The sequence below is a fragment of the Ammodytes marinus genome (genome assembly GCF_949987685.1).
Source record: "Ammodytes marinus genome assembly, chromosome: 9".
In the NCBI taxonomy this organism is placed as follows: Eukaryota; Metazoa; Chordata; class Actinopteri; order Uranoscopiformes; family Ammodytidae; genus Ammodytes; species Ammodytes marinus.
In genome coordinates this window covers 19,111,647-19,136,134 of record NC_137213.1, presented here as the reverse complement: position 1 = coordinate 19,136,134, position 24,488 = coordinate 19,111,647, and the positions used below count along the sequence as shown (strand labels likewise).

The 24,488-nt window shown below is 41.2% G+C and overlaps 1 protein-coding gene across 1 annotated transcript in view; it reads left to right on the top strand.

Annotated features, from left to right (window-relative positions):
• LOC307255907 (calsyntenin-2-like) overlaps nucleotides 1–24,488 on the top strand; it is a gene marked incomplete at both ends in the record, with an annotated part of 179,531 nt that overhangs the window by 134,956 nt on the left and 20,087 nt on the right. Inside the window, 7 exons of the mRNA XM_080034729.1 lie at nucleotides 3,315–3,510; nucleotides 5,756–5,867; nucleotides 6,009–6,105; nucleotides 12,860–13,009; nucleotides 15,881–16,066; nucleotides 16,955–17,212; nucleotides 18,652–18,773. Of these exons, the coding sequence (XP_079890855.1) occupies nucleotides 3,315–3,510; nucleotides 5,756–5,867; nucleotides 6,009–6,105; nucleotides 12,860–13,009; nucleotides 15,881–16,066; nucleotides 16,955–17,212; nucleotides 18,652–18,773 (1,121 nt within the window). The remainder of the gene's footprint in view (nucleotides 1–3,314; nucleotides 3,511–5,755; nucleotides 5,868–6,008; nucleotides 6,106–12,859; nucleotides 13,010–15,880; nucleotides 16,067–16,954; nucleotides 17,213–18,651; nucleotides 18,774–24,488) is intronic.

Sequence of the window (24,488 nt, the reverse complement as noted above, 5' to 3'; positions counted from 1 at the left end):
TGACTGTGTGGAAACAGAATCTACATTCTGGCAGTGTCTGGAAGGTAGGGCCGGGTATATGAAGAGCAGTTGATTGATGATTGATGGCAGCTGTGAATGCTGGTGATTGACTCCAGCACACCTGACTCCAACCCTGCAATTAGACCAGCACACAGACAAGGGTAAAAGGGAAAAAACAACACAAGGCCTAGAGGCCCAAGCAGGATCATGACAGTCTTTGATGATTAATTTCTTCTTTATTACAATAAGATAGAAAAAGTGAGGGGTACACATTTCAAGCCAACACCTTAAGCTTCAATTTAATGTAGGAATGACAATTGAAAGATGTTTAGGTGATGAGCAATTCTCACTAGAGTAAAAAGTGTGCCTACTTACCCCGTTCTCCCCTTTTTCTCAGTATGGCAGCGTTTACAAACTGGTGTCGCTTGACCTACAGCAGAAGGAATAAAATCCATGTGTGATCACAGAAGGCTTACCGTAGATGCGCCTACAGTGTTGTTGTAATTACTCATAATTCCAGAGGGGCGAAAAAGTTACGTACTATAGCTTTAAATTATATTTTGAGCCCTTTTTTGCCCTATAAAATCAGCCATGGATATTTTAAAACTAAGTGAAAGTAATTGCTATTTTCAACAAATAGCAAACTTGTAAGAAATTAAATGCCCTGTCAACTGCTGTTACTCTCGGTAGGATACACAAATATGTTTCGGCTCCTTGTGTCAGCGTGTTAGTTTGTGGAGAATCTTTTTCTCATTAATTGTGTCCGTCTCGTCCGTTTCCATCATATTTGCGATTTAACGTCCCATGAAATACATGTTTCCTGACAGCTTGACATTTTCTGTCGATGCAGCGTGTGCTGCTCAAGCTTCCTGTGGAGCGCCATCTACTTTAGATGAACGTTATTATCGAATCGTTCTTGCTGACACTTCCACTTCCACTTTACTCTCAATCTGCCTTGGCAACAGGCCAACCCCTCCACACATACCCCCCCACCCCCCAACCTCAAGGCAAAAATCTATGATATTTACTTTGAAAAGAGAACACTTTCCGTAGTGATGTATAAAGCCCCAAAAGATTAGACTTCCTTTCATCCACACTCACCACAGCGGGGTGAAATGACAGCAGTCCCTCATGGTGTGGCCCGGCGAGAGGCAAACGAAGTGGCAGGAACGGAAGTGTGTATGTGTATATTTAAAGTAGCTTACACGTTTGCTGACACGGTGGAAAATCCGTCTGAAATCTCTGTTATTGCCACATAACGTTGCCACATCACATTCCTCCTCATCCTCCTCATCTCTCTCTCCTCTCTCTATAGCTCTCTCTATCGTTCCCCCACTACTTGAATCTGTTACATGTTCCTGTAAAATGTAATCCAGAGAAATGAATTGGCCACAGCAGATGAAAATGGATTTGCTCCCCACCCCAAACTGTTGAAGTTGAAGTACCTCCCCCCCTGCTAAGGCAAGTTTATGCACAAGGGCCGACGCAGTTTATTATAATCACTGGTATTTTCAAACCACCAATCCTCTCTTTGGTACAATCTAAAACCACATTTGCTCAGTTTGTGTGTATGTATCCAAATGTGTATGTGCCTGCAGGATCAAGGCCTGCCTGCTTATCGCCCCCCCCCCCCCCCACCCCTAGATACAACCCGCTGTGTACGTTATTATTTTTCTATACATACAAACCACATCCCACACAGACTGCCATATTGGAGACATTTTCATTTTCGATAACAGCTCAAAGGGCAAGAGCACGAGGAGGACTGGCCATCTTAAAAAAATTGGTAGGAGGGATCAAACCTTGGAAGCCGACTGTGTTTGGCAGCATCATTATTTTTGGGAGCAGTGGATTTGAAAAAGGTTGTATCAGGTTAAAAGGAAGTCAGGGAAGGGAAAATAAGTGGAGAGAGCGCATTGGGAGATGAGGGGGAATAGAAGTGGTGAAGAAGCCACGGGTGAGAAGGACCTTTTGTCATTGTGTTTGTCGGTTGGGGGTTCGAGCATTGTGGGGAGAAAAAAAATTCCCATAGCTAGGTTAGATAGCTTTTTGTTTCCGCTGCGTCCCCCACTATGTTTCTGAGAGATATCAGCCTAAGCAGGGTCGGATTAGCTGCAGCTTTGTCGCTCCCTGTGTATGTGTGAGAAGATATCCCCAAAATGAACACTTGTGCAGGGGATGAACTCCGCCGATGATTCAAAAGACTCACACAACCAGATCTATCTACACACACACACACACACAGAAACACATACACAAGTCGTAGGCTACACAATGCACTGGAATACGATAGGTACTGTGGGGAACAATCGCGAAACATGACAAATTTCTCTTTATTTTTTATTTGAGCTGCCACAGTTTGACACGTATCAGAACTTATTTTTCTCTTAACTACACCCCAGGAGCTGTGTGTGCCAAGTGTTTTTCTGCGAGCAACTCATGCCGACAAAGATCACTAGGGTGTGTCAAGAAATAGGGCTTAGAATGGAATTTGAAGTGATAGAAAGTGTCAGCAGTGTGTGTTTTGTTAGTTTTTACTTCATTACCCCACGGTTTGATTCATCCTGGACTATGTGTGGGAAGCTGCTGCTGCTTTGTTTAAGGAAAAACAAAGAGGAAAACAAACAGACCAAGATAATAAGATTTTGACAGCAGCAGTCGCGTGAAGGAAAAACATAGTAAAAAAAGAGTGTCCAGTTAGTGGAAATGTTTCCCCATGCAATTTTTTTTCTCAATGTTTGCTTGTTGGTCCAGATTTAGTTTGTCACTTTCTAAGTCTGATAGTTATTCCGCCTGCTTCCACTTCAAGCACCGAGAGTTGCCAATGTCTGTCCATGGATGAGCCACATGCTGAGCAACATTTTCACCCTCTGCATGGGGGAATAAACATGTTGAAGCTCATTATGTCTCTATGTGGTTTTATCCTTTTCTGCCCTTTTGTCTTCTTCAGAGCCCAAGAGTTCCATTTCCTCCTTTTTCCCTCTGGGTAAAGATTAGGTTTATTAAAGATATCCGACCGATAGCACTGATAACCTACTGCGTGTATTGTCGCTGGCTCATGCAATTTTTAACTAAATGTATATCTCTCTCCCACCCTGTCACTGTGGCCACACACTGTTTTTGTTAGAGTTGCGTACTTTTAATTTGCTGCTGATGACACAGCACGTGTCATTGGTGTCAATGGCACATATTTGATGAAGCGTTTTTCGCCCAGGGAAGAAATCCTCTTACATACTGTACATAGTGTAGCTATGTCTTATCCTTTACTTACTAAAATTAAACATCCTTATCTCTCTCTTTCCATGTCTTTTCAGGGGAGATTTGTGCCTTCAAGATCTATGGTCAGGATGCCCCATTCGAGGCGGTGGTGTTGAATCGCACATCAGGAGAAGGAGTCCTGAAGGCCACTAGCCCTGTGGACTGTGAAAGCCAGAAAGAGTACACCTTCATCATCCAGGCCTACGACTGTGGAGCAACATCCAACGGGGCGGACTGGAAGAAATCCCACAAGTGAGTCAGCGAAACGTCTGTTCATGTGTTGGTGGTGTACATATAGTTAAATTAGTTTTTCTTAATTTAAAAAAATAAAAAACTGACTGTTTTATTCAAAATATGTCTGTAAAACATGAATTGATTGCCATTTCTTATTTTCCATGTCGCCCTTTACATACGAAAATGGAAAAGGAGACAAACAAAAAATGAAAAAAAATGGGCATTTTCAAATTCGAAGTTCCAAATAATAATTTATATTAATCAGCGGGCTAGAGCGTCCCGCTGCCACAATGACACGAGCTATGTGCGGCCAACGCCGTGATGGCTCTGACCCATAGACTGTTTTCTGACCGTGGCTATCTCCGTCTTTTAAGTAGGCTAAAGCCTCTTGCCGGTAGTGGAAACGCATGGCAGATCTAACCCTGCCGAACCGTGCTGAACCAAACTGTGCTGCTCAGAGGAAACGAGGCATGATCTAAACAGCGACAGACAAACAGCTGTTGATCCAGATCACAACGGGACAAACCACCAAATGTTTAATCTCTTTAGAGAGGGGAAACATATTTTGGCTGGCTGCCAAAGGCATTCATATTTAGTTCTGCTTTCTCGCCTTCTTTTTAAGATTACTCCCATTAAGATAACATTGTGACAAACAACCCCATAGTGTGAGACAACCGACCCCTTGATGGGGTTGGTTGTCACAATGTGTAAGGGTGTCTTTGATGATTAATTTCTTCTTTATTACAATAAGATAGAAAAAGTGAGGGGTACACATTTCAAGCCAACACCTTAAGCTTCAATTTAATGTAGGAATGACTATTGAAAGATGTTTAGGTGATGAGCAATTCTCACTAGAGTAAAAAGTGTGCCTACTTACCCCGTTCTCCCCTATTGCCCAATATCACAGATTACAATTTGTACAATCTGTACATTATACAACACTCTTGAAGTGAAAATGGAAAAACTCCCCCTACAAAAGTAAAAGAAACCTCAGGAGGAGCAGCCGAGGTGGAATCCCTCTGCGAAAACATTATTACATATGAGATTAATTACGTAAGAACTTGGTGTTTACTACCAAAATAAAAGTGTCTATGTTACAATCTCAGCTTGAAGTTATACATAACATTTTATTTAAACTTTCATATTTATTTTCTGTTTACCCATGATCTCTCAGTGCGTCAGCAGTGACAGCTTAGACCTGCTGTTCTGTTCTCAGGATACGTCCCCCCTATGGCCCATCAATATTATGTATGTTCGTGTGCACACGTGTGGCAGCGCTACATAAAAGAGACTGACAGGCAGGCAGAGTGGCGCCGACAGCAGCAAATCAAACCCTCTGGTCCATCAGCCGCAGACGAGGAGCTGCTAGAATAAGCTGCTGCAGGCTCCGTTCTTAAAACCAAGAAGAGAGAGGGATAGAGACATTTTTCACCTCAGAGATCTGTGTAGAATTTCACACCAGTGGATGATGAATGGCGAATTGTGTGTGTGTGTGTGTGTGTGTGTGTGTGTGTGTGTGTGTGTGTGTGTGTGTGTGTGTGTGTGTGTGTGTGTGTGTGTGTGTGTGTGTGTGTGTGTGTGTGTGTGTGTGTGTGTGTGTGTGTGTGTGTGTGTGTGCTTGTGTGTGTGTGTGTGTGCTTGTGTGTGTGTGTGTGCTTGTGTGACATTATCACTGCATGACATTCTAAATAGGCCTCATTAAGCTAATGTTATTAATTAGCCAGATGTGCTCCTTAGATACACGGCGAGGTGTTGCCAGAGAAGGTCACCGATGTGGAAAACAGCATGCTACATGTAAATGATTGCTTCATTTGTATACTTTAGTGCGCAAATATTATCAGAGCGCCTGGTTAATATCTTCAGTGGCCTCTTCCCGCCGGCGAGACCGTGCAGTGTTTATGAGCATCGGGCTGTAAAAGTAAGGAGACATTGAGAAAAAAGTGGAGAGAGAAAAATCTGAACCTTTGTAAATCAATCTGGCTTTGGAAGATGGGCTGTGGTGGATGAGCCTGTTTCGGTAGGTGAGCCTGTTAAATTGAAAATTTGGATGGGCATTAGATAGTAATGGGAACTAATTTCACAAAGACACTCCAATAAACAAGACATTATGTATGCTACCTTTTAATAAGCTCTCTTCTCAATCTTTTTTTTGCCCTGGCATAAATCTCATTTTCCCTGTTAGCTTAGCACTAACTTACCGCTGTTCTTCGGTAAAAAACAAAATGAAATACTTTATTTTAATCATGTTCCTTCCTCCTCACAGGGCGGTGGTCCACATCCAGGTGGATGACGTCAATGAGTTTAGCCCTGTGTTTCGGGAGCCGCTGTACAAGGCATCAGTAACAGAAGGAAAGATCTACGACAGCATCTTGCAGGTATTTAGATATTATCTATTTTGAAGTTGGTAGTATTTAGTAAGCTCTGTTTGGGATGTTGTATTTGTCTACAGACGTCTCAGTGTTCTGTCCTGCAGGTAAAAATTGTTGAAGAAATTTGGAAATGTTGTAATGTTACAGGTGGAAGCTTGGGACCAAGACTGTTCACCGCAGTACAGCCAGATCTGCAACTATGAGATTGTCACTGCAGGGACGCCATTTGCCATAGACCGCAATGGTAAGTGTGTGTGTGTGTGTGTGTGTGTGTGTGTGTGTGTGTGTGTGTGTGTGTGTGTGTTTCTTTATTTGAACACACAGATTCACACAGGGTTACTCACACACAAGGTTATTGATTTGAAACGGGTCTTTTCCGAATATCCCCTCCGACACAGGGCGCAATGGTAGAAATGGTGGGCACTGTAGATGTAATACCAGCCACCACTAATGTTACAACTAACATTTGTGAACTCTTGTCCGGTGCCGGGGATTGAACCAGCGACCTTAGTGGTTGGCCCCTCTTTCCTCTAGTCTAGGCCATCCTACCACCTGTGTTTGTGTGTGTGTGTGTGTGTGTGTATGTGTGTGTGTGTGTGTGTGCGTGTGCGTGTGCGTGTGCGTGTGCGTGTGCGTGTGCGTGTGCGTGTGTGTGTGTGTGTGTGTGTGTGTGGTCTTTATGTGGCCTGTCTTGGCTGAATGAGAAGCTGGACAGTGTTTTTAATTGCTGATGTAATGAGGAGTTATGATTGTGTCCGTGAGAAAGGGAGGAACTAGGACATAGCAGGGACAGTTTAAGCACCCGGAGGCTTTATCCCAGACTTTTTTTTAATTGCATTACATTACTTACATTGTGGGGCACATGAGCAAAATGTAATTGTACAATTTAAAACATTTATTTTATATACCTTACTTGATTACATTTAAAACATACATTTGATATTTGGTACCTTTATCCCATAAAGCTGTAATTTTTTATTTCAGTCATCTGTAATTCCTTCAAGAAAACCACATCGAGAACACATTAAAAATTTCTTTAATTATAAATAACTATTATTATTAGCCCTCTCTCTCTTTCCCCTACCATTAAACAAAATAGAACAATACAAAAGAAAAATAGAACAACCGGAACTTGTGGTGAGACTGTTTACGACTGCGACTGAAAAGACCAATTGGTGAAATTGCTTTCTCAGCTAAAAACAAAATGTGTTGAAAAAGGCTGTTATTTGAAAATCATTTACGTAATTGTTTGGGTTAACTGGTTCGAAACTTTCTTGAGACACCTGATACATTTTGAATACAATAATACTGACACTGCATTTGCCTCTCTTGAACACAGAAAGCATGGTAATGTCTTGATAAAAGCCCCCAAAATAAGCCTTTCTTCGGATATACGTATTTGCACATGTTTTGTTTCTGTGATCTACTGCTGAACCTCGTTTGAACATAAGCAAGAACAAAGCCTGACTAAAGATAGACATGAGAGAGCCAGCCCAGACGAACTGAACCTAGGGATGAATCTCGGGAAAAGGCAGTGGAGAGAAACCAACATTGTGTTAAGAAAAAAATGTGTTTCATCTAAAAACAAAAAAAAAATCGTTATGTACAGAAGGCACTGAACCGTCTCTTTCCATGGATGTACACACCAAACAGATTGCTGTGATTACACTAAAAATTCAGTTTGAAAATGAAACGCAAGCAGAGACGGCTGTGGCTCTTTCCTTTTTTTATTTCAGTAATATTGTGATCCGTCATTGTTGTAGCTTTTTAATCATTGCATAGCCCAAAAGTTACCCTGGCAGCATCATTATTTACATTTTTAAATGTTCTTTTGTTCGTTTGTGATTGTAGACCAGTCTTTGTTGAATGGTGGAGAGTAGCCTATGTCATGTCTGATTAAGAGCTATTCTAAACATATCTGCCTGTATAAAATGTTCCGCTTTGGGATTTCCCTGAGCTTCCACATCCGCTCTGTGCTGATCTGAGTGCAGCATAATCCAAACTGAAGGAGGAATGGATGGCTTGTACCAATAGATCAGACAGAAGCGCTCACTGCTTTCTTTGTCATGTCCCTTTCTTTATTCTTGTTGCTTTTTTTTGAGTCTATCCTCCTTTGTCTTTTACTCACTCTATTTTAACAGTTACAGTTATTCGATTTTAAATCCTCCATGGCACAATAATGTTGTCTGGGAGAAACCCAAAGACACAGCAGCACACATTGTTTAGACTTACTTAATAGAACAAAGTCAATTGAATTGGAGACTTAAATGAGAGTGGTTTTTACAGTAGCCACAGTCAAATGGAGGTCTATCTCTTCCCTATGGTTCTCTATGGATTTCTATATGATTATATAAAGTGTTACCTTGTCAAATCTGGCATATACAAGATGTTTTTGTTTTTGACCTTTTGTGCATAAACAGAGGCACCAAAGCAGGAGGTTAATGTGCACATCGACCTTAAGGAGGTACATTTTTGCATCTCGTATTTTAAGAGTGTAATATAACCAATATCTTGCGAAGACCATGTTGACTACTGCCGACCCAGATAGACCTTATTTACTGCATTTCCTCTTTCTGTTCCCCTTTCGGTGATGTGAGGGAATGTGGATGTATCTCTCCACTGCCCAGTTTAGACCTCACTGAACTAAACTAAACTTCATGCATACTGAGGCTAGAGCTATATATCGAGTATTCTACCAAGAATTGCATTGAATAATGGAGTGATCAGATAAGATGCCTGCGGGTCGTCAGGCCGTTTAATACATTACTCTGCTGTGCACACACAATAGCTATGTTTAAGTGGCTAAACTGAGATTATTGTGATTCGATTGATGCAAACCATTTCAAAATTGTATCACAAAAGCAGGGACAATCAACGCATCTGTCAGAACTACAAACAAACTTAAGGCGAAGAACACACACACCAAGCCGACTACCGACTTGCTCGACGTTCTGCGCTTGTACAGGATGACATTAAATAGGCTGTTATCATAACATAGGGCGTAGGCTGTCATCATAATGGAGAGAATGCATGCTGCAGACACACACACACACAAACACACACACATCCACAAACACAAACACACACGCACATGTGGCCGCTCCTCGCCCAAACAACCCCAACTATTTCTGAAAACATTCAAAAACTTTGTGCACGGACAATCTAATGCTGTGTGCTGATTGTGTTCAGCCTACATGAAAATCCGAACATTCTCCGATTCTATCGATAGCTTCCTAAATCATGTTTGATAAAACTAATATCTGGTCTGCTGCCGTGGCAGAGCAGAGCCGGGCTAAATTCAATCGGGTGAAAAGAAGGCCAACAACATTTACGACGGCCGACGTCACCGAACAAACCAAATAGACTCATGTCCCCGCCCCCTCCAGACTCTCCGACGATGTTCGACGACCGATTACCATGCCGATTACCGGCGCGGTGTGTCTGAGCCTTTACCCATTTAACACTAGAACCGCCAGCATTCTATTTATACCTAGAACCGCCAGGCGGGTCAAATTGACCCGTGCATTTCTAGTGTGATATAAAGTCATAAATTAGTTTGTTTAATAATCATCTGTGTTTTGGACCTCTTGTTTTATAATCTAAGTATCTTTAAAAACACTAATCACGTTTCGTAGCGACTCAGTAATGAAACTGAAAGTAGATATAATATCGCAAATAGTAATGAAAACAGAAGGTCAAAACAGCGTCCAAATGAGCTAAAATCCTAAATACAATAAACAGTAACATGGCAAACTTATTTTTAGGTAAGCTCTAATTGATTATTCATTCATTTTCCCCCACGTTTACATGTTTTGAGGCGGAGGATCCCTCCGCCGCTCTCTGTCCGGCTCACAGACAGCACTCAGCTGTCTGTCAGTTGAGCTGCGAGCCGCGGTGTGTGGAAGACAGCGCTCAGTTCTGATCTCTCGCTATCAGACTGGCATCACTCATTTCACTTAGTAACTCTAGTGTTGTTAGGTATTTATCTTCATCTCTAATTTATTGTAAGTGTTTATGAATGACTGCACGTACAGTTGTCAGATCGCGGACCCCAAACAATGCCGTTGCCTAGCAACCTGCTCGAAAATATTCCATTTTCCTGTGCGGGTCAAATTGACCCAGTGTGGCGGTTCTAGGTATAAATGCCTGTTTTTTTAATCCAGTTTAATTGTGACTTTATTTAACCATAGGGAGAGCATCACAACACAATTTTAGGAAAAGTCAAAGAGTTGGGGGCTTCAATATTTCGTAAAAGTATAGTTATGGGCAGTTGAAAAACCGCCACGGGTCAAGTTGACCCCATGGCGGTTCTAGTGTTAAGGCAACTCACATATGAATGAGTCTCATAGTAATCCACCGAACAATAACATCTGATAGGAAAATATTTCCTGTGTTCTTTTAACCAGAGTTGAAGAAGGAAAAACAAGTAGAAGATTTATTTCAAAGCTTAAAGATTTATTATCTAAATTGAGTGAGCAGAAACATGTAGGCCTACATGGAGCTTACTGGTTTATCAGAAAAGGGTCCCCAGTAAGACTGAAGACAAAATGGTGAGACAAAGTGTTATATGGAACAAATACATTATTTCTGATTGGTTGACTATGTGTTAGTGGCTGGCCGATGACGTCTTCTTCTTGCTGGTCTTCATAAGATACATTTCATGGCTTACACTACCCTACTAATAAGAGAGATGAAGGGAGGGTGCGGGTCGTTGCTAGGCCGGTTGTCATGAGCTGGCTCACCCCACACAAATATTTCTCCCTGACCTTGGTCAAAGTATCTCCTGAAACTGCCTGCCTCTGTATATACAGTGTTGATATGTGCACTTACAAATGGTGAATGAATGTGAAGTTAACATACAAAAGTGTAAAAGTGTGTTTTAAATTTAAAAAGCACAAGAGTATAAAATTAAGATTATTCTCACACATCCCACCCCCAAAAAACTTTGGTTTCCATACATGATCCAGTCAAGTAAACTATTAGCCTTAAACTCTTTATTACATTCATGAATCCCAAAAGGCTGCTGCCGCATCAATTGAAGTGAGCCGCCAGAATATTTCACACATTTTCTGTCATAACATAAATAGTTGCTTTCCAGAACCTTGACTGTTACTGTGTGGTTAACAGCGGCTGCAGATCAAACGGTCGTGGTAGGAGACTTTAGTAGGAGCTGTCTGAGATGCGACCTGCTCACCTCTCTTCCTCTGACATTTCAAGCTCAGCTCTTTTTCTCATCCTCCACTGCTGTGCTCTGAGCTGATTTCCACTGTGCGCACTTCACCTCATCTTCCCTGGTCTCTCCTTTTTTTCTCTGTTTTATTCTCTTCTGCTCCGACAGCAATCAAAGTGACATCCCTTCATACAGCAGCCGAGCCTACGGATGCAAACAACTAAAAATAGCTTCAGATGGACTCACGGTCCAGACACAGGCTAGCATGGCACAAATGACTGAAGCTGATAACCTTTGACAAAATACTAATACATGACAGTGTTTTAAAGCCTGTTTTTGTATCTTGAGGAACATCTGTGTGAAAGTCGCACCTATAGATAATATGTTTATGAGCAGAGACCTCAATGCTAACGTTTAGCGCAGTCGCTAAGGCATCCTTGTAGGATTGTTGCACCTGTCTTCCTGGGGGTGTAATCTCTGATGTATTTACATTGTTTCCATCTTTGCTGGCCTCCTAAAAGGATGTTACTTATAACTGTAATTTTCCAAAATTGTAAAACAAATAAAACACACACAACTCTGGACAGACTTTTACAAAATAAACAAGTACACCCTAGTGAATGTCAATGAGTAACTCTCTCCCTCTCTCTCTCTCTCCCCCCCTCTCTCTCTCTCTCTCTCTCTCTCTCTCTCTCTCTCTCTCTGTATGTCTGTGTGTGTTGTCTGCTCTTGACGAATATCCAACATAAGCTTGGTGGCTACAGTTGAGTAGAGCTCATTCCATGCCGGGTCAATCTCAGAAAGCAAGATCAGTGGGTCACTGTTCCCTGTCTTAAACCTTGGGTTCATATTTCAAATAGAAATATAGAAAATAGCCCCCCACGCACTTCCCCCAAGGTCTCAATGTGGACAAAAGTTGCTTGGCTTTCATGATGTCCTCTCTGGTGATCAAAACCCAGATTCTACCAATTACTGTCAACAAAGCAAAGATATGCAACAAATATATTATGCTAAGAAACACAATTGGGCGCTCCGGTGGTGTAGTGGATAGAGCGCGTACCATATTGGCTCCGGCCTTCGTTGCAGTGGTCGCGGATTCAAATCCGACCCGTGGACATTTACTGCAGGTCATCCCCCCTCTCTCTCTCTCTCTCCCCATTTCAACTCTGTACTGTCAAATAAAGCTTGAAAATGACAAAAAATTATCTAAAAAAAAAAAAAAAAAACACAATTACAAGCAAACAATTCGTTCACACACAAAAAACAATCTTAGAGAGAGAGAGAGAGAGAGAGAGAGAGAGAGAGAGAGAGAGAGAGAGAGAGAGTTGAAATACACATGGGTAAAAAGTGGCTAATAATATATAACACCAGGAACGTTATGTCGAAAAGGAGCATCATCAAGCGTCTATTAAAACTAGCCATCACCGGGCTGCATTCTAGGACTGTAGCAAACTGGGAATACAACCTTGTCTGGTGCACTTACCAGAGACCTGTATTTATGCACATCCAAGTCTGTGGAATATTCTCTGTCTCACTATTCTTACACTGTTACTTTGGTGATAGGGTGAAGCTAATTCATTATTGCCATTTTAAATTAAATGTTTACAGAGAGGGCTTTGAGATATTCAAATGCAATACACACGGTTACTGGACCTTCAATAAGTACAAAGAATTTTTTTTTTTGTTTCTATATCGCAAAAGTGAGTGTTAATTATTTCTCCACAGAAAGTGCCCTCTTGCTTTATTATTGTCGAAACAACAGTGTATGCTTCTCTACCCACGAATAATCCTAATTACATTTTCCTCTGTGTTTTTTTGTTTCCTTTAGGTAACATCAGAAACACGGAGCGGCTGAGCTTTGACAAGCAGCAGAGCTACAAGATTAGGGTGACGGCCTTTGACTGCGGTCAGAAGAGAGCGAAGGAGGATGTGGCTGTGCATATTGATGTGAAGCCTGTCTGCAAGCCCGGATGGCAAGGTCAGAGATAAAAAGAAATTGCCCGCTGAAAAAAACTGTCTTAATGCCTTTTATTTACCTTGTACAAAACAAAAATGCACTTCTTACTATGCTGGTATAGATATAATGTTTAGGCCTATACTTAAATATAAAGCAGTGCCATTCATATAAAGGAAGGCTTGAGGGAATTTAGTCTAATTTTTAGAAGGAACGTCTCTTGAGGAAATCAAAAGGCCTGACAAAAATGTCCATGGTGAAAAAGTTGAATGGTGTGTGTGTGTGTGTGTGTGTGTGTGTGTGTGTGTGTGTGTGTGTGTGTGTGTGTGTGTGTGTGTGTGTGTGTGTGTGTGTGTGTGTGCGTGTGTGTGTGTTTCCCTCTCCTCTAACATGCTAGCAGCTTGGCATTCCAGTCAGCCTGTCTCTCTCCCCTGCTGCTTTCACCTGTCAGCAGCTGACGGCATCTCAGGAGTCCAGAGGAAAGATAAGAGGAGAGAGAGAGGGCGGGGGAAAGGAGGGAGAATGAGATAAAGAAAAAGGCCGAATGGACTTGCAACTCAAGGGAGGAAATAGAGGGAAACAAAAGTTACAGTTGAAAGAGAGCGGTGATTGGTATTCCCACAGAAAAACAGAGCTGGGAGGAGATATGCTGTATAGTCTGACCAGGCTATATCTTACCGCTTACTGTGTTGTTGTTTTTTAACTCAAATTTACTGAAAAGCTGTATTACCTGAAAGCACAGGCTGCTTGAAATTAAAATAAATATTGTTTTTAATCCATGACCAAATCCGTAGACTTAATCTGTATTTTTTTGTTGTTGCCATTTTCTACATACAAAGAAAACCACAAGAAGGTTTTATCATCTTCTAAATAAATGCGGACATTATTGTGTGCCTTTCAGTGGAGAGGAGATGATAGGAAACAAAGGAGTGAGAGATTAAAAGGCATTTTGGTTCATGGCTGGCGTCTTAACTCTTAAACTGATGAAGGCTCCCAACTGTACGTAGAGATTATATATACAGTATATGAGAAGAGCTGCCCTGGGAATGACCTCAGCCCGTCAGTAGAAATACATCTTAATCTAAAAGCATGGAGAATTTCTCAAATGGCGCTGTGTCCCTTTAATTTTTAAGTACTGCTCACAGTGTTGCTAGAAAGCATAGAAAAAAAAGTTACAACCCTTTTTCTATACATACACGTTTGCAATAAAACCATATTGCGCATTCCCATGGGCATGTTTTGCAGGTTACCCCTAAAGATACTTGCTAACTAGCATGCTGGATATATCCAGAAATTGGATAACAGAGGATCATTTCAGTAGGAAAAATTACACACGTGGCCAAAATGTTCCAGACAAGATCCATTAGTGCATAGAGAGCAGAAAAGAGAAATTACATGAATGCCAGTTTAGGATTTAGGGACACTCACTGAGGGAAATGTCAGTGCACGCACATCACAGAGGGGTGGGGAGTGCAGAGAGAGAGAGAGACAGAGAGACAGAGACAGAGAGAGAGGAGGATTCTGCACAGAGTTGAGGATGCAGTTTTGAAATGGCATTAAAACTTTATGTAAATGTCATCTCCTTGAACAGTAAGCGCTCGGAGGGACCATTGATTTTATTGCAGCCAAACCAGAAGAAAAATAGTTTCAGAATAAAAGGAAATTGTGCTATTTATGATCCAAAACATACAAATTTACAGAAAATATAACCACTGAGACAATCCTTTTTTAAGACCCAGAAGGGCACACACAGTGTTAGCGACTCACTTAATGTGAATCGCACACAATAAAACACACACTTGCTATCACATTAACCCATAGTTTAGAATAAAACATCATGCAATGATGAATTCTTGTACATTGTAGCCTAATGTATCATCAGTGTAAAGGGTCACCTGTGCTTCTGTGGCTCTTTTATAGAAGCCCCCCCCCTGGCATAAATATAGAGGCTAAATACATCCTGCTCCTTCTCACCTCTCGCTCTACCACGCCTACCTGATCACAGTTTGTTTCTCTCTTTGTGAGTGTTTCTCTCCGCAGTCTGATCTCATCTTTTGTAGGCTTGAATATAGAGGTTTCAACCTACACACACACACACACACACACACACACACACACACACACACACACACACACACACACACACACACACACACACACACACATGTCCATATACACATTTCTGTACAAATCGTATATATAATACTTGTGGATCCCTTTCACCTCTGTGATTTAGGGATTCTCATACATTGAGGATAAATATAACACCTGTGTAATGAAATCTAACATCTAGCTGACAGTACTGGAAGTTACAAGGAGGGCAACACTACTTCTGTCCAGGTGTGACAAGTTACTAGACCCTTTCAGTCACACTATGACACAGTCCAATTTCACCAAAAGAAATTCAAGCTCTAAAGTTGCCTACCTTGTCATTCTTTCAACACCAATATGTTGCTTGAAAAGACGCCCTTTTTTCTCCATTTTGAGACACAAAAACCTTACAGAGCATCTTGTAAAATATTTGACAAACTCATGGCTAAATATTGGGAACAATAAAATAGCGGGAACAATATCCCCTTTTATATAGTAAAATAGTGTATACTAGTGTAGTGTAAAATCATATTTAAAACTAACTGTACACATTTAGATCATGACTGCATTTGAAGGTTTGCCCTCATATGCACTGACAGTTAAACTGACATGACTTTGGGGCTATGTCTGACTCTGAAACAGAAGATCCAGTGTGTCAAATCAAATGGGCAATTTGACAAATAATGAAATTGACTCTATGTAAAATTTACTTATTATGTAATGGAACAAATTATTTAATTCAAATAACCACAACAAAAAATGTAATCAAGTTGTACTCTGGCTCAAAATGCCCTATCCTTATAGGTTGGAACAAGCGGGTGGACTACGAGCCAGGAACTGGAAGCAAGCAGCTTTTTCCCAAGATGCACTTGGAGACGTGTGGAGGTCCCCTGTCGGGCGTGAAGGCCATGGTGGAGCTGCAGACCAACCACATAGGGAAGGGTTGTGACCGGGAAACGTACTCTGAGAAGTCTCTGCAAAAACTCTGTGGTAAGCAAAGGGCAAACAGAATATTAGTGCGGAGTGGAAAGAAAATGATTGATTAAAACTCCTTGTTCATTCTGAGCTGTGAAATGCTATTAGAGAATAGAGGGCAATAAGTGTGTGCGAGCAAAGGGTAGTAATAATAATGAGAGATGAGGACATCTGAATACCAAGAAGAAATTACTTGACATCTTAGCCTCTGCAGTCTATTAATATGCCAATTGCCATGCAATTTTAATAAGACTATTTTAAATTAATTCATTTTAAAATTACATTTCCAAACGCTATTCCAAACTGTGACATGTTCATTAATGCTTCCGTTTTTAACCCTGGATCATGACTCTGCACTTATACAGCGTATAGTGTACAATTAAACAGACAAAAGGGAATGTTCCTGTTAAGAAATGATAATCAATTTGTTTCTGTGGAAAAAATAAAGTTCTGAAAAGATTTTTGTGATGTGCGCAATGACAAAAACTCTAGCTTACACCTCATTACAATCCAGGGATCAACCAGTGTAAATTGTTCTTTATACAAGGTCTCCTAAATCAAAAGGTTGCTATCAGGACGTGCATTAAAATTGCTGTATTATTTTCTATGTGAGAAGGGGAGCTTCACTGTCTTAAACTACACTATAAACCCCCCATCAATCATTCTTGTAATTGACTACATTGTATGTGTTGGAAATGGAAACATAATAAGTTTCCTGTTAGTAGATTTAGTTAGTTACCATGGCCATGTGACATGAATCAGGCAACAATTAAAAAAAGGTGATGTATGGGAACTTTTGGTATTCAGAGAAATGACAGTAAACAGTAAAGAAGGAGAAGCGGTTTTCTCTCCAGGTGGACTCTCTTGACCATAGTGTTGTGTGTTCTTGATTGGCACATCCAGGTGCAGCATCAGGCAGCACAGACCTGCTGCCTGCCCCCGGCCCTGCCACTAACTGGACGGGCTCTCTGCTCACTGACAGCGGCCGAGACAGTGACCTCATCTACAGGTTTGACGGGCGTCAGGCTGCCAATGTCCCGGATCACGTGGTGTCCCAAAACCTGACGGATCAGTTCACCATAGCAACATGGATGAAACATGGACCCAGCCCAGGACTCAGAGCTGAGAAGGAAACCCTACTCTGTAACTCTGACAAGACCGGTGAGGAAAACTATTTCACACACATGCTCACTGCTTTGACATTGGGTTTATTATAGCTGTTTAGATTTATTTATTTACCTTTATTTAACTTACATTGTTATCCACATTTATTTATTTACCTTTATTTTACCTACATTGTTATCCATATTTCTATCCTGCTTTAGGAGTACTAAAACCTACTTGATTCCTACATCTTTTTTTCAAAAAATAAATGTGAGATTATGTTTTGGCATTTTTATTCCTTATTAGATAGTTTGGGAAGACAGAGATTAAGTGGGGCAGAGAGGTGAATGCCATGCAGAGAACAACCACGGACCGTATTTGACCCGTGGTCTGCTGCTTCTGAAAACTGAGCCTCTATGGGCGGGCGCTATAACCATGTTTGATGTCATAACTTGCATTAAAAGCACACTATGAACGTGAGTGTTTCATGAGAGGTTACACTCTCTGCTAGTCAGCTTGTTCTTAAGAGGAGATTCATACATGACAAAACGTGTGACGATTGGTTAAAATGAACAATGATGTAATTCTGCCAAATGGTAGTCCAGTGTCATGAGGTGGATCATGATCAAGACATATTGTATAAGCCAAGACTCATGCATTCCACAATGGCAAAGGCTCTTCAAAACTGTTAACCTTTTTTCTCCCCCTCTGCATGTCTGAAAACTGAGCTGCCTGAACTGTGTAATTAAGCAAGCCATCTGCACATTTCACGCTCTCACAATGCCCTAACAGATGGCTTATTAGCCCAGGAAATGTAGTGTAGTCTGATTCTGTAAAGCAAAACTGCAGAGTGGTTCCTGTTGGGCCAAGAGAATCTTATCAACCCCCTTTTTTGGCCACTGTATGTATTGTATCCCATCGTTCCTATGGCTGAGCCTGGTGACATTAAAGTTGGGGGATAGGGACAAAATAACCATCACAATGATTATTTAAGCATTAAATTATCTAAAGCAACTTGTCAGTATAATCACTTATACCCACACATAGGCACATTTATAACCACATATCTCACTAATTCAGTTTTGATTTTAAGTATTTAACCATTTAACACCAACAAAAACAACACAATTGCGGTGTTGGAAAAGCAATCACTGGCTCATCTGTGTGGTATTAAGAAGAGAAGTTGTTGTAAACCTCAACGCTCCCCTTTCGACCTTATCGGGTGTGTTTATAAAAGCAGAGCAGGTGGGACTCGCCTCATTGCCGTCATAAAAACATATAAACATACTGGCAACATGCACCCTGTTTAGTCTTTCACAGTACGACGGTTATTGGATGAAAAAAAAATCAAATGGTGCAGGAGGTGCATCAGTGTATTGTCTTTGAAAATAGAGAGCGTTATCGTGTTGATACACTGTATAATTTAGAATTGTGTTTAATTGAGTGTGTGTCATTGTGTAACCACCATGCATGTGTGTGATGTCTTGCTGTTGCAGAAATGAACCGCCACCATTACTCTCTGTATGTCCACAACTGCCGCCTGGTCTTCCTGCTCCGGAGAGATTTCACTCAGGTCGACACTTTCAAACCTGCTGAGTTCCACTGGAAACTGGAGCAGGTGAGGAGTGTGTGTGTGCGTGTGTGTGTCTGTGTGTCTGTGTCTGTTGTGTGTGTGTGGTATCATAGATTCAGGGTTATATCCTACAGCAGTAGAAGTGCCATCATTATGTGTGTAGTGTAGGGAGAGGCTCTTCATTCTAATTACCAGAGGCCCTCCATCACTTTCTTGTGCTCGTTGCGGGAGATAAGAGGATAGAGGACACAGTAATCCCACACACACACACAAAAACACACACACACAAGCCCAATAAACCGAAAGTGGAATGTCTGTTTAGTTATGGGTAAGAGCTCACCTAGCCGCAGACCTCTATTATCTGTCATGCTTTTGAAGAGTTGTTGAACTAATTTGCAGTGAAGTGTATTGTTTCTGTCCGGTAAAACAGCTTTCGAAAAGAATAGCTAGCACCATATGAAGTTGCTTCCACTAGAAAAATGCATATCATTAGATCCTCCTCCTCCCTTACTGTGTGTTTCCGACTGGAATTATCCGTACGCAATGGTACGGTAGATCACCACCCTGAATTACATTATGAACATACTATACATTATATCAAGATATACTGTAGTGCCTTTTTCTCCCCAGACAGTCACTGACAAGAGAAAATCCTTCTAGAAAAAAATTAAATCCTTTTAATCAAATTGAATTTTCATGATAAGCCATGAACTCTCTTGCAATGGGAATCTCCCCTTTGCATAGACTCTCCCCCAGCTGACTAATAACGGATGGTATAGATTTAAATCTAATCTTAATCTTAACCCTTGGGATCCAGCGTATATCCACCTAATACTGAAATTATTAGAAAGTGCCTCATAATTACTGCGAGCTCTCTGGAGTGTTTGCCCTCTAAACAGATTAGAAGGGATTTGTACTTGGGTCTTGTATCAGTGTCTGTGTCTGTGTCAGAGTGTGTTTATGGCTGTGCAACCATGCATCGACATGTGAGTCTGCTCTGATTTTTTTCAACAGGTTTGCATGGAATTGTTCAGAGTGTACAATAGTATGGCCCGACCCATTTGGATGTTTTGGGGCCGATGCCGATTACAGACATTAAGTATTTCATCTTAGTGCGAGGCATTAACAGTCAAGGGATGACCAGGCAATGCCTCTGCTATTGACTGCAGGGGGAACTGTCAATGTAGTGTAAATTAATCCAATCAATGTATTACAACACACCTGCTGCTGCTGCTGCAAATAGGTTAAAGCCTTAATGCTATTCATTTAGGCTACCTCCAGGGCAGCAATGCATTTCACTAAACACGATTGCTTGTGAAAAGAAATAAATAAAAATCTACAATTTTTTTTCCGGCCGATGCCGATTATTCTGAGCTAGGCTATAATCTGCCTATAAATGGGTCGGGCTCTACTCTATAGGCCTACATCAGGGGTGTCAAACTCATTTTCACAAAGGGCCACTCTACGATATGATAATCACTCTAAGGGCCAGACTGACATAGGCCTACCTTCTTTTTAATCGAAAAATAAAAAGAACATATCTAAGTAAGTATATAAACTGCGTACAATGGCTAGTTTTCGCTTCAAAATTTTCGGGGGACACATTATAGGTGGGAGGTATGGGGGTGCTCCCCCCAACATTTTTGAATGTCAAACACTGAATTTCCTGCATTCTGGTGGATTTTTATCCACCGATCTGTGCATTTATGGTGGAAATGTCTTAATTTCTGTAAAGGAAAAGACAACATTCAGGTACCTGGTGAAACAATTATAAAGGACTTTTTTAGGAATCATGACGCAGCACCATTGTTAGCTATTTATGACACTTTACATTGGTAATGAAATGCCAAGCCACAATTGGAAACGAAAGGGGAGGACTATCAGCAGCTAGCTAATGTTAGCTAGTTGGCTATATTGTAACTTAAAGCAAAAGTTAGAAACCAGATAATTTTGGCATTAATCCTTTGACACTTGACACAATCAATCATCAATATTAGCATGCTATTTAGCCACATATGTTGGCCTATTTACAGCCCTCAGAAAACTGACAGCTCTTCTTAGATGCAAGTTCATCAATTCATGGCTTAAAATCCTGAACTGTGGAACTTTCAGCAGACATTCCTAGCTGTAAGCCACGTAAGTTTCCTAACAGTTGGGAGCGTATGCAACGTGCGGATATGGCACAGGCTCCATGAAGAATATATTTTTTTATTTTTAATTTTTTTCAGAATTGATTCAAATCGGCCGAATTGATTCGCGGGCCACATCATAACGTGTCCCGCGGGCCTTGAGTTTGACACATGTGGCCTACATGGTTGGTGCCTGATGTTAATATCTCAGTGTTTTTCCTTGGCACTTCTCTGCTAGTGCTGGCGTGTGCTTTCCAACCAGGTGGCTGTTTGTTCTAGGTCAAAGGTATAGACTGAAAACGTTTTTCTAAGCCCAGTCTTCTCTTTTCTCCCGAGGGATGACAAAGGGATGAGCAGTCGAGTCGTGGAATGCTGAGCAAACAATCCTCAAGACTCAGTTCTACTTCCAGTTTTGCGTCTTCTCATTTTCGTTCTGTCTTTTATTATCTCTCCCTCCTTCCTGTCTCACATACAAAGACAGTAACGTAAATAGCGAGTACAGAGAATACCAGATCAGTCACCTGCCAGAACAGATCACTAGTGCAGAGACTCTTATTAAATATAAATGGAAATTGGTCTGAAATGCCGGTCGTTAACAAGAGAAATGACATCATGGGAGCACAGACAGACAACATCAAGTACAAATTATACTGGTGTTGTCATAAACTGATACAAAATGTTGGTCTTTATTATACTGTACAGTGCAGTTTTGTGTTCCTGCCTTGGCTTAATCTGCTTCTTGTTTTTTTGAAAAGGGCAGAAGGTCTAATAGAAAGTATAACAAGAGTGAAAATGCAGACACATGCAATTTTTACAATTATTTCGAACAATGATAATATTCTGAACAAAAAAATAAAACATCAGATTTAAGCTAAACAGCTTTGCAGATACACAGTGCTAGCTCATACATAATTCAATATAATGTAGTAATATTATTCCTATGTGATGTGATCCGTTTAGAGGTCTTTCTTATTAAAAAAGTATCTTGAAACCATATCAGTGAGATGTCTCGAATAAATGAAACTTAAAGAACCAACTAAATTGAGCAGCCTAGAAAATCAAAGTAGCGTATCTAACAGCAGTGACCAACCATACTCTGCCCTATTTCCTCACTTAGTCCTCCATCATTTTAATTAGTACTTTCTTGTTCAGTATCTCTGGTATTAACTAGACTTAACAAAGGGTTATCAGAGCGGGTAGGAGCTGCTACAGTGCCTTGTGTTGATTATAATGAGGAGCTCAGAGAGTATAGTGGAGAGACTGTTGTAAAAGTAGTGTGGTGAGGTGACTATAGGGTGTCACAGCTGCTTGGTACTGTCCTTGTTCCTCCTGCACTTAGAGAGGACACTCAATGGCTTCCACGGCAACTCCATTTAGCTCTATTGATTTTGCAGTTCTCACCCCAAGGAAAGGTGGGGGGCGGGGGGGGAAGGGATGAAAGGAAGCCGGCAGAGAGAGAGAGAGGAAGAGGCAACCATTTTCCCATGTCGATCGAACACACTAAAGGAATGTCACATCTGACAGAAGCCTTTACACACACATCTACAAGCACTGACTTATTTGTAACACAACCAAGCGCACACACACACCCACACACACACAGGCACGCACACACACACACACACACACACACACACACACACAGGCAAGCACACACACACACATACACACACACAGACACACACACACACACACACAATGCCTATTTGCCCTCCTCTTTTAGAGGTAATGCCCTAGAGAGGATGGATCACTCCCCTCTATGCACATTATTCACTCCACCTGGGTCTTGGGAGCGTATCAGTTCAATCCAGCTGTTCAACAGATATTCCCTCACAGTCAAAAGATCCAATACAAATCTAGATTCACAATGCTAATGTCCTGTAAGGACACATGACCGAATATGGTAGAAATGCCCAAAACAAAGCGGAGGGGAAAGGGAAAAGAAGAAACTTCCAAAGCTACAAAACAAAAGGTCGTGTATAAAGAAGAGGACATTTTTAACCTGTCTTTGCCTTTTTATACAATACCAAAGTTTGAACAGCTTTCTAAGTTTGCCCAGCTTAGCAAGATAAAGAACAAGTGTGTGTGTGTGTGTGTGTGTGTGTGTGTGTGTGTGTGTGTGTGTGTGTGTGTGTGTGTGTGTGTGTGTGTGTGTGTGTGTGTGTGTGTGTGTGTGTGTGTGTGTGTGTGTGTGTGTGTGTGTGTGTGTGTGTGTGTGTGTGTGTGTGTGTGTGTGTGTGTGTGTGTGATGGGGGCATTGATCGCTATACCCTTACAAAATGAGTTGGTATTTACTCACGGCAAGGTCCTTATAGATAGTATAAAAAACCTATGTTAACAGAGGTGTGAGAGTTAAGATAAATAGGCTGTACTTTTCTCAGTTTAGGCCTGATGTTTGAGAAAGATATAATTCAAGGGACCAAACTATTTTTTTTAGCAGCTGTTCCACATCAGTCCAAGGGAACTGTACAATTGATCTGTCTACAGATCAAGTGCTGTGAATCGCTGATAAACTTTCCAATTTCACCAATTACACTGCTCCGAACAGATGCAGACCCCCCCCCACACACACACACACACACACAAACACATCCCCTTCTATTTACCGTTTATGTCCAAGTTCGTTTGGAGGGACTGAATGTTGCAGTAGTCCAAAATCTCGCTTGTCTATACTGCATCTACAATTGTCTGCCTTATCTGCCTGCTGTTACCATGCTTGCTGTGCCATGTATTCAAAGCCTCCATTTGTTTCTGTGGAGACTAATTAGCTGGTGGTGGTTAGAGAGAATGTATTGTTCCTCCTCTGCCTGTTCGTTGCAGATAGCAGGAGAGATTGAAATGCCTGTTAAGAGAGTGATTGAGGTCCTTCTCAAACACGAGAGACTGACTGATAAATGTTTCAGTTCAGTTTGAAGTTATTAGTGAAAATTGCAGTTAGCAGTGTAGCAGTGTCAACACTTGAGTTGTCTTTTGAAGGTTTGGTTATTTTTATTACTTATTAATATTGTTTACCAGGAATCACTTTCATTTTCCAAGTCATACTATTAAAGTAGACAGCATACTTTATTCTAAAAGAGCACAAGCCGGCAACACACATTTTTCTGAAAGAGTTAAACAGAAAAAGACAGAAAGCAACAGCGAATCAATTGAGCGTTGCCTCCAGCGTATTCATTCCATGTGTGTTTATTTTATTTCTGGCCCCTTTTTCTTTGAATAACTCATCCGAAAGCTCAGCTGTACTCCTTTAAGCACTTCCTGTGCTACTTATACAATGTGTGTGCTGCTGCATCTAAATAGGTTTGCCTTTGCAGTGTGTGTGTGTGTGTGTGTGTGTGTGTGTGTGTGTGTGTGTGTGTGTGTGTGTGTGTGTGTGTGTGTGTGTGTGTGTGTGTGTGTGTGTGTGTGTGTGTGTGTGTGTGTGTGTGTGTGTGTGTGTGTGTGTGTGTGTGTGTGCGTGTCTCTAAGAGGCGGGGTACTTCCAGTAATGCCACAATATGCTACTTAGGCCTATTGACCACATGGTGAGTGCACTATAAGCACTGCATAAGCATTCAGTCAGTGCACTAATGTATTGACAGCTTGTTTCATCTTCCATCTCTATTTTCTGCCACTCTATCTCTCAACCCTCTCT